Consider the following 11,650-nt stretch of genomic DNA (forward strand, 5'->3'; position numbering starts at 1 on the left):
TCACTGCCCCACATTTGCCTTGGCAATTGCTTTGTTGACTGCCTCTCTCACATCCTTGTTCCTCAGACTGTAGATCATGGGATTCAGCATGGGGATCACTGTGGTATAGAACACGGCCACCATTTTCCCCTGCTCCACGGACTCTTCAGTGGGACGCCTGAGGTACATGAATATGAGAGTCCCATAAAACAGGGTCACAGCTGTCAAGTGGGACCCACAGGTGGAGAACGCCTTCTTCCTGCCCTCAGCAGAGCGCATCCGTAGCACGGTGACTACAATGAGGGTGTAGGATGTGAGGACCACAGAGAGAGAATATGTGAAGTTTATTCCAGCAATAACAATCATCGTGTATTCTTTGATGTGGACCCCCCCACAGGCAATCTTGATGAGAGGAGGGTCTGCACAATAGAAGTGGTTGATTTCAAAGTTTCCACAGAAGTACAATCCATATGTCCAGAGGGTACATATTAAGCTAACAGAGAATCCATAGACGTAAGGCACAGAGATAAGTCGAACACAGACAATCCTGGACATTCTACTGCCATAAAGCAACGGCTTGCAGATGGCCATGTAGCGATCAAAGGCCATCACTGCCAAGATATAGACCTCCACGTGGACAAGGGCAATGAAAAAGTAGCACTGCACCAAACACCCCACATAGGAAATAGTTTTTGTCTCTGACAATAAATTTTCCAGCATTTTGGGGGTGACATTGGAAGAGAACCACACATCGACAAAAGACAAATGGCTCAAGAAAAAGTACATAGGGCTCTGAAGCTGAGGACTGATGCTGATCAGAATGATCATACCAACGTTCCCTAAAAGAGTGATCATGTAAACTACTAGGAATATCACAAAAAAGAGAACTTGAAATTCCTGACGACTGGCCAAGCCCAGAAGAACAAATTCTGTCACATCCGTGAAATTTGGCATTGCCTTAACACAGAGCCAGTCTGTAGTGCCTATGGAGAGGAAAAAAAATGAATAGATCTGTTTTTTTCTTGAAACTTTTGAGTCATATATATCTTTATTCTAATTCGAATCATTTAAAAATCAATGCAAATACTGTGACATGTGCAAGATAAGAATATGAAGGCATCATCAGTTCCTGTAGTAGATCTTATAGGTAATGGCCATCAATATTTGTTAGTTCTTTATCAGTAAAATAGACAACGACCTACATTGGTATCATATATTATTAAAAATGGACATTTATATTTTGCTAGAGCAGTATAATAATGTTAAAATCGCAAGGCACATATTTGATTCAAGTCAGACGGAAGGTTGTCAGGGAATGGCTAAAGCCTATTCAACTTACGAACTTACACATTGGTGTTACAATCTAGTTACTGACATATTTGCCCTACCTTATGTCAGCATATGATTTATGCCTGCAACATATGAAATTCCTGGTTATATTTTATTTTGTTTGGCTAAACACCGTGCTTGTTTGAGTGCGGCACCCCCTATTAAAATTCTGTCGACAGATAAATATCATGAAGTGAAGTTTAGGTGACATGTTATTTCAGATTCCACTGGTTTTCAGAACGAAGCAATTCTACATCTTCTTATTCATTTTTCGCAGCTAATGTTATCACAAGGGAAAGTTTCCCCAAACAATATTTTTCCTATTTACTACACTTGCCCAGCTTACTTCTCTCAACAAGTAAAAACTTGCCATAAGTTCTCAAGGATGTATCTGTAGGCTTAGCACCATCTTGGGAGTTTAAGCTCCCCATAGTAATAATGGTTTGAAGGGCATATTACTGGTTTACCAATGGGCCTTTGCTTATAATTGCTTATCCTAATTTATTCGCAAACATCAAAGCCAATTATATGGCTGATATATTTGTCATATCTAGAAGAGTTCTAAATTCTGGAAATCTGAGGGTGAACGAAACGTACAAGATTCTGGCTTGCCTCGTACTTTATTCTCATGGAAAAGGAGTAAGCAATACACAAGGATACCAGCAAGAGACTCCAGGGAGTGGACATGCTGTGACAAAAGTGCCACATGCTAGAGAGATAAGAAGTAAGAGGAGGCAGGGCACAGACATACAGAGTGAGCAGAGATTTCTCTGAGATGGTGACTTCTGAGTTGGTGAGGAACAGTGTGGAAATATGAAATGAAGGGCATGAAGTGCAAAAGCTCAGAAGGAGAAGTATTTGCTTGGCATGTTGAAAAAGGGTGTTGCTAGAGACATCCTTTTATATATTGAAAAAATGTACAAGCTCTGTGATCACATTATGGCCCCTGCTATTAGTAACAGGATAAATTTAAGTGTGTTACTCTCTAAGAACTATTTCTTGCTCTTAAAATGTTTAATACTGGAATTAAAGATGCTATGGATTGGGCACATAACATAATAAGCATCAAAGGGTTTCTAATTATTAATTTTATGTTTTATTTAATTTAATTTCTTTTGACAGAGAGAGCGTCCATGAGAGGGAGGGATGGGCAGAAGGAGAGAGAGAGAGAGAGAATTTTAAGCAGACTCCACACTCAGTGCAGAGCCCAATGTGGTGCTCGATCTCATGACGCTGAGATCATGACCTGAGCAAAAATCAAGAGGCAGACACTTAACCAACTGAGCCACCCAAGCACCCTGATAAGCACCAAGGTTTCAATTCTAAGTCTCCCCTTACTATGTATTCCATGATTGTAACCCATCTTTTGTACCTTTCGAGTGTGAAAATACTGAGTCAGATGACAGCTGCAGACTGGTTGGGGACTAGAGGTAAGGGCACGGATTTCCCTATGTAAAAACTCCTGACCCTACTTGATGCACCTATGATTCTCTAATTAACAGAGTCAACTTGTGTTAATGGTCCTACTATCTTTCTTGAAGTATAAAACACAGGGGCACCTGGATGGCTCAGTCAGTTAAGTGTCCATCTCTTGATTTGGGCTCATTTCATGACCTCACAGTTGGTGGGTTCAAGCCCCACATCAGGCTGGACTCTGTGCTGACAGCATTGAGCCTGCTTGGGATTCTCTCTGTCCCTCTCTCTCTCTCTACTTCTCCCCTGCTCTCTCTCTCTGTCTCTCTCTGTCTCAAAAATAAATAAAAAGTAAACACTAAAAGTAAATAAAGTATAAAACATGTAAAAAAGCATCAAGGTATCTAAGATGTATAAATTAATACTACTTCTCCAATTTTTAGTCCCTGCCTGTGTGTGCATTTCTTCTCCTCTGTACAAAATCATCAGCTCTGTGGTTGCAATTGCCCAGCTTGGATGTTACATATAACTAATACTCAGGAATGTTCACACTTACCATTTTTTTTTACGGTGCTGTGATCTCCAAGTCAGCTTTATAGAATACATTACAGTATTCTAATATTATAAAAACTCTTCAAGACAGATTCTTCTAGAGACAACAGTCTCAGCTTTATAATATCAGTAAGAATAGCGGACTGTTACCGAGTGCTTACTGAACCTTTTGCATGCAAAGGTCCTATGAGACAGGTTCTATCAGCAACATCACTTTGCAAAGAGGAAACCAAAGCACCGAGACTGAGTACATCTCCCTGGTCAGACAACCACTAACTGACCAGATTAGGATGCAAACCAATGAATTTAACTCCAGTGTTGTCCCCTCAATGACCTTATATTGCTGCCTCTTTGATGACCTATTCTATTATCTTATTTCTTTACATTTAAAAGTTAGCTTGATCATCCTTCAAGACATAACCAAGTTATCCTTTTAATGGCCCATCCTCGATAAACTAGAAGAACTTTGTACGACCCTGGAGCAGGCTGAACCACAAAGATAGCAGACCAGGGACTGCTTCTTTCTCCTCCTCAAAGTTTGAGTGATCTCACAGATCTGGGATAAGATGATCAAATGACTTCTGGGAAAAAGCCAGTTGATTGCACAAGTGCATCATCTGTCAGAACAACTGAGAAGATAAAATGTGTAGTTTACCAAAAAAAAAAATGTATTAACCTTTTAGGAATTTCCCATGAAGAAAGACAATAGAGGTATAGTTATGAGTCGAATCATTCCCACTGACATGATATTCTCACCTCCATTCAAACATTTTTTAAAACAACAGTGCGAAGGAGGCACCTGCATGGCAACTAAGCATCCGACTCTTGATTTCCGCTCAGGACATGATCTCATGGTTCCTGAGATCGAGCTCTGTGTTCAGCTCTCTGCTATTGTAGAGACTGCTTGGGAGTCTCTCTCTTTCTCTGTCTGCCTTCCCACCCCCCCGCAAAATATCAACCAATCAATCAATCAAACAATAAATGCACAAGCAAGCAAGCGAACAAACTTTAAAACTTAAAAATAAATACAACAACAATGGGAAAATCAACGGTACTTATAGAGAAGAGTGAATGGGTAAAAAATGAGAATAAAATGTTATAAATCCCTATTGTAATGAGCTCCCTATGATGTTTTGAATGGATAGAGATAAGAATATTTCCCCATAATATAATTTCAAAAAATAAAGTACCGTGATAACAAATAAGTCTGCAAAGAAAGTCTCAGTGGTATGTTCAAGACAGAGACAAAAATGAGATTTGACTGCATTAATCTGTGTTGCAAAAATACACAATCTGCAGACCTACCTTCAGCAGAGAACATCAAAGGACAGTTTCCCAGTGTTTATAATAGAATTTTGAACACTGAGAGCATTGAGAGCATTTCCCCAAAGAGCTGCCCAGGTAATCATAAAAGGAATAATGATTAAAAGTCTGGAAGTATCTCAGGAGGGCGAAGTTAAGGACCGTTAATGAGAAGGGTAGTCTTTGTAGTAAAATTAAGAAATCAAAATTCTTGATAACATGATGTAACTTTTCCACCGTCACATGGGTTCTGCCTTCTTTCACTCAAACTTGGCAGTTATGCATCTCAGGAAAATATTCTTCTTTTTTCTTTAATCTTTTAATGATTTATTCTTGAGACAGGGAGAGAGACAGAGCATGAGAGGGAGAAGGCAGAGAGAGGGAGACACAGAATCTTTAGCAGGCTCCAGGCTCTGAGCTGTCAGCACAGAGCCCAACGTGGGGCTCAAACCCATGAACCGTGAGATCATGACCTAAGCTGAAGTTGGACACTTACCTAACTGAGCCACCCACACACCCCTCAGGAAAATATTCTTGGTTTGCATCATGAAAAAGAGAGATAAATACACTTTATGTTAGAGCTGCTAAAATATAATGAAGCTGACAGATACAGAAATAAATGTAATACTAAGATTTATTTTTAAAGTATTTTACAAAGATACCTTGAATTCTCAGCAAATGGCAAAATTGCTTTAAGTTCTGTTAATGAAACTAGAATCATAGATATTATTAGCCCAACAAGACCTTTGAGGTTAATGACTATCACCTAAAATTAACAGGCAAATCATAAAAAATTATTTATCCAAGGTGACTAACAAACTGCTTTGAAATTTGCAAACTCAAGCAGGAGCATCATTTGACCTTTGACCTCGATGTCCTCACTCTTTGTATAACACTAAACTAACTCTCCAAAAAAGTAAACAGGGAAATCTTTTCATTTTTGAAAAAAAAAACACAAAAAACCAAAAAACAGGTAACAAAGATCCAGACCCACCTGCTCACAGACTACAAAGTATCAAAATACTTTAAAACCACACTTTGAAATTTATTAGTAATCAACAACTAATTTGGCACATCAAGCGCTCTCTAAATGTGGAAAATAAATGGTTGTACTGACAAAGTTCCTTTTAACTAACCCCACAAGTAACATTGTGCTAAATCTTGCAGTCTTTAGGGTGTTTAAATTTTGCAACCATAGAGACAGTGATACAGTATTATAATTTAATCCAAATTAGTAATTTGTATAAGTGGGAGTATTTTTTTTCTTAATGTTTATTTATTTTTGAGAAGCGAGAGAGACAGAGCATGAGTGGGGGAGGGAATATTTATTCTCATACACATCAATCTCATGTTATATTTATATCTTTGAAGGTAAATTTATAATTACTTACATGTATAATTTAAGTGTGTATTACATTGTTATAGTTATGTATTTTCTACATCAAAACAGCAGTTTGTTTGTTTGTTTATTCATTTACCAAGAGACTTTAAGGAAATCCAAGGTTTGGGTTTTTTGGGGGGGTTTGTTTGTTATCTGTTTGTTTTTAATGTTTATCTATTTTGAGAGAGCGGGAGAGAAAGAGAGCATGAGCCAGGGAGGGACAGAGAGGGAGAGAGATAATCTCAACCAGGCTCAGAACCCAACTCGAGGCTCTATCCCATGAACCATGAAATCATGACCTGAGCCAAAATCAAGGGTCAGACACTCAACTGACTAAGCCACCCAGGTGCCCCAACAAAGTCCAAGTGTTAACGTCATTGTCTCATGCTTGTGTTTTGTGAAATGAAATATGAGAAATACCAAATTATGTTAACACTATCATGGTGGGACATGTTATTAGCAACAAATAGACTACCTAAATACTTTATGTCTTTCAGATACAAAAATTATTTCAAACTACTTAGCTACCTTATCTTAGTCACAGATGTACCAAGTATTCCCCAGGAATATCAGTTTAATTTTTTAAGTGAACTCTAGAGAGCCGTGCTTTCAAAAATACACAACCATTCACCAATTCTACCCAGTCTTTAGTCAGATTGAAGACACTGTCAGGGGCAAGTGAGAAGTACAGTCTGGTCACTGACCACCTTGGCATTGAAATACGGCAGTTATTGGAATCTGTAAAAGAGAGACACTTACTATGTTGTATCTCTCTTAAACACCAAAAAAAATCTAAAAGGGATTAAATACAATAGGATAGCTATTTTCAATGGGGTAGTCTCGGAAAAGACCCACCCTTCATCTTGAAAAAAGCATTTGTTCTCACACGGTCTCATCACTGTAAGCCAGACCACCGTTTTGATGTCATCATACTAGAAAACTAAGTGAAATATACTATTTTTTGGCCCCAATTTACTCTCTAAATAGGCAAACTGATAAATATATCCCAAACTCATCCATTGCATTTTTTTTAAGTAAGAAAAACAAAATCTTTTCATTGTAGCTAAGTATTTGAACAATTGCAATTAGTGTACCAGTGGACTTTGGCTCAAATAACCTTTTCAATGAATTAATTTATTAAATTTTAATTAATCCTCACTACTTACATCAACAGGGATAGATCTATCTCCTTTTTTTCCTGAATTCAAGACTTCCTCTTTTTTAATTTTTAATTTTTTTTTACTTTTTAAAAGTTTATTTATTTAAGAGAGTGCATGTGCATCTGTGAGTGAGTGGGGGAGGGGAAGAGAGAGTGAGAGAGATAGAGAGAGAGAGAGAGAGAATCCCAAGCAAGCCCCACACTCAGCACAGAGCCCCACATGTGTCTGGGTCCCCATGACCCTGGGATCAAGACCTGAGCCAAAATCAAGAGTTTGACGCTTAACCAACTGAGCCACAAGGCACTTCCTCTTTTTTTTTTTTAATTTTTAATGAACAAAATCGTTAGCTTTTGTGAAAAGTCTTTAAGCGATGCGCTGAACAACAATCTGTTGACGAATGCTTATGAAAACACAGGAGATACCATTAACTGAATTTTATTTTATTTTGTTAAGCATGTTCTGCTGGCCACTTTGCTCATGGCTTCTTTCACATCCTTGTTCCTCAAACTGTAGATCATGGGATTCAGCATGGGGATCACTGTGGTATAAAACACAGCCACCATTTTCCCCTGCTCCACGGACTCTTCTGTGGGACGCCTGAGATACATGAATATGAGAGTCCCATAAAATATGACGACAGCGGTCAAGTGGGACCCACAGGTGGAAAAGGCCTTCCGCCTCCCTTCGGCTGAGTGCATCCGTAGAATGGCAATGAGAATGAACAGATAAGAAATGGTGACGACACTCAGAGAATATGTGAAGTTAATGCCTGCAAGTATGATCATTGTATATTCTTTTACGAAGGTCCCAGCGCACGCCATTTTGATGAGAGGTGGGTCTGCACAGTAGAAGTGGTTGATCTCAATTCTCCCACAAAAGTACAAGCCATATGTCCAGAGGGTTGCTGCCAGACTAGTCAGAAAACCATATATGTAAGGGAAAGAAATCAGTCGAATACAGACTGTTCTAGACATTTTGCTGCCATAGAGCAGAGGGTTCCCAATTGCCATATACCTATCAAAGGCCATCACAGCAAGAATAAAAATTTCTACATGGACAAGGGCAATGAAAAAGAAACATTGCACCAAACAACCAGCATAGGAAATAGTTTTTGTCTCTGATAACAGATTTTCCAGCATTTTAGGGGTGACATTGGAGGAAAACCACACATCAACAAATGACAAATGACTGAGAAAAAAGTACATGGGGCTGTTAAGCTGTGGACTGATCTTAATTAACATAATCATGCCAATGTTGCCCACCACCGTGACAATATAGACCGCAAGAAAAATGACGAAGAAGAGAACTTGCCATTCCTGATGACTGGTTAATCCCAAAAGAATAAACTCTGTCACATCGGTGAAATTGAGCATTTTCTGAATTCTAATCAATATTGTTATAAATCTCAGCGATAACTAGAAGGAAATAAATTTAAAAATCACATATGGTTTGTTTAGTAATTTGTTATCTTCCTTTATGCAATATCTATGACTACACTTTGCCATTCTTTACAGCAAATTTTTCTTCTGGGCACTTGGTATGTAATAGGCTTTGAAAGTTACTGAGGTGAATAAATAAACAGGACCTGACAGTTATACCAAAATATTGTGATTGAAACATACTAATACTAAATATTGTGCTTAGCCAAATTTCTAAGACTACTTCTTAAACATCTCTTATTTCCAATACTGGTGTATTTTGTAGTTTCGTAGTTTAACATATTTATGAAGGGCTATAGTTCTCCTTTTAACCCAACTCCAAAATAGTTTTTTACCTTATCACTTTTTCACCATAAGCATAAAACATGTTCTCCATGATTAGGTATGGAAGCCACTTAACCAAATAATTCACCAGCCCTAAGTGTCAGATAAAAACATTATTTTTAAGCTAACCTCATACTTGCACTCATTTATGTTCTTGAGGGACAAACTTACGCACATGCATACATTTATACGTATTCCCTGGGTGTGGACTCTTTTTGCATATCTAAGATGTAATTACAATCTACTAAATATTATTGACTATAATGTTCTGGAGATAAAAAAAAATATGTAAAACAAAGATGTTAACATCACAATTTACAGTGGTATTTATGCAAATAAGCTTTCTAAAACTATGATATATTTTTACAGAGTTATAGTAGAGTCAGAAATTGGGGATTGTTTCACTCTACTTTGGAAATCCAGTGGAGCTCTGGAAAAGCATCTTGGGTATTTTGAAACTTATTTTCAATTTACTCATTTTCAATTTTTTTTTTTTGAGAGAGAGAGAGCAAGAGATCAAGCAAGGGAAGGGCAGAGGGAAACAGAGAGGGAATCTTAAGCAGGTTCCACAATGAGCGCAGAACCCAAGAAGGGGCTGGTTCTCATGAGAGTGAGATCATGACCTTAGCTGAAATCAAGAGTTGGTTGCTTAATTGATGGAGCCACCCACGCTCTCCTCAATTTATTTATTTTCAAATTTTTATTTTACAAATGTAGAGGTTGTTTCATATAAACCTTTTCCCAGAACAATATCACCCAAATTATTTTCCTGAGAAAACACTACCATGATGTTAATAGGTATTATGGAGAAAAATCTACAAGTGCTCATTTAACAAATAATAATGAGAAATCTTTATATCCTATCCAATCTCTTAGCGATACACAATCTACCTACTAAAGGTAGACTGTGAGAAGTCCTGTGGGAAAGAATTCTGTTATACTGACCATAGCCAGCATTTACTTAGCTTGAAAATGATAAAGATAAAGAGAGAGAGAAAATGAGAGAGAAAGAGATTCCACCAGCATCAATGAACATTCATGTTCTGTAGGACACAAAGTGCGCTTCTATTTAGTAAGAATCCTGAGATAGCTTCTCAACAGGACACTGAATTTGTTGGAGATGGTATTGTATCGTGCCCTCCGAAGGCTAAATGTCATTTTTAGGGCAAATGATGTTTCCAAGACCTTTGTTTTAATTCCAGCATTACACTTTGTTCCACTACAGTTTGACGGACCCTATCCATTGTTATCACCAGAAGAGATAAGAGCAGGCAAGAAGATACATTTCTGGCCATAATGGCATACACAGACTCTTATCCACAAAGGTAACTTCCACCCACCTCTCTTGGAAAGAAAAATTTTGTTGGGAGAAAAGAGAAAGCTACCAGCCAAAGTCGATTAGATTGGGACTATATAACTCCAGAGTCTCAGGCGACCTAATGAAAACTTGAGGTGTTTACTAATGGCTTAAAGATTTTAAGGAATAGTAACAGTTAAAGTTGTCTAAAATTGGATGAACTGTTTTGAAATACATCTGTCACAGATTTAATAATTTTATCTCTAAAATTCTTTGTTTTATTATATATAGAGTGTCACCCTTTCTATATAACTTCTGTGTCTTCTCCCCATCTACCCCCAGCCCCAAGGCTTCATGCTCCCTTTATGGGGCTCATTCTCCCCTAGAATAGTTTTCCAGTGGCCAATTTGACATGATCATTTAGATTTAAGCATGCATAGATATACAGAGATAAACTACAGCTTTGAGAATGAATGTGATTGCATTGAATTAGACTTGAGTATCAGACTACTATGCATAATGCAGTTTCCTTTAACTTACATTAAAGAATAACCAGCTACACTTGCTGTGTTATTGGTCAGCTCACTAGTCACAGCATGTGTGCTAATACGTTGGTCAAAATTATTTACCTACCAATTTATCATTCTTGTCACAAAAGTTAAATTACCATGTTAAAGGAATATATTTGCGATGTAATAAGTAAAAGATGACATCAAATCAGGGTAGAAAGTAGTAATATGGAAATATATTTTGTTTGGGGTTTTTTATCACAATTTTTTTCCAATATGCACAGTAACGGTGCATAGCATTTAATGCAACTTCCATAAAGCTAAACGACACAAATAAAATGATAAATCATCTGCATTATGACTAGCAATTAAGTGAATATGATGGATGGTGTTGCTTTTCTCTGGACAGGGCGATATAAATGTGTTGCAAACTGTTACTATCTATTACCTACGATGGCTGAGTTCTTCCTGCCATTACTTTTCCTCTTTTGAATTTCCGTGCAATTGTTCCCACATAAACATAAACTTCATTTTAAACTAATCTTAAACATTGAAATCCACTAACATTATAAACTGTTTTTTTTTTTTAGCCTTGTCTTCCAGCCTTAAAAAAAAAGTTGTGTTCATTTTGGGGAGAAAAGGTTATTATCAGGCAGGAAGAAAACATAACAAAATATTTCCTCCCATTTATTGGATGCACTTTTCATTGCGTTGCTATGTTCTCAGGTTTGGAGATACTCTTTGCAGGTCTGGGAGGGGGAGAAAATGTGTGTTGGGAGATACTCTTTGAAGGTCTGGGTGGGGGAGAAAATGTGTGTTGAGTATTTATCTCAAATGTGCTGCAGCATTATTGTGAGCTCCTGTCATCACGTGCAGTCCATGGGAACAGAGGCAAAAGAGTCCCTCAACAAGAAGAAATTGGCTTTTGAAAGTTTTCAACAGATGTACTGGTATCCGAATCAACA

At 37.7% G+C, this 11,650-nt stretch overlaps 1 protein-coding gene across 1 annotated transcript; it reads right to left on the reverse strand.

Annotated features, from left to right (window-relative positions):
• On the reverse strand, positions 1 to 8,489 carry LOC101084480 (olfactory receptor 5M9). Its single transcript, XM_003993347.3, has 2 exons — positions 7,890 to 8,489; positions 1 to 936 (listed from the first exon to the last, which is right to left on the reverse strand). The coding sequence occupies exons 1-2, from the start codon at positions 8,487 to 8,489 to the stop codon at positions 1 to 3; spliced, it is 1,536 nt and encodes a 511-aa protein (XP_003993396.3).
• Between the last annotated feature and the right edge of the window lie 3,161 nt (positions 8,490 to 11,650).

This window comes from Felis catus, chromosome D1 (assembly GCF_018350175.1).
Source record: "Felis catus isolate Fca126 chromosome D1, F.catus_Fca126_mat1.0, whole genome shotgun sequence".
Lineage (NCBI taxonomy): Eukaryota > Metazoa > Chordata > Mammalia > Carnivora > Felidae > Felis > Felis catus.

Bases quoted from the DNA above. Each gene is read 5' to 3' on its own strand.
- LOC101084480 (XM_003993347.3), bottom strand. From the start codon at position 8,489: ATGCTCAATTTCACCGATGTGACAGAGTTTATTCTTTTGGGATTAACC. The intron at 937-7,889 runs GCAGGCATTAAC...CTCTGTGTTAAG, and splicing joins AATATACAATGATCATACTT to GCAATGCCAAATTTCACGGA.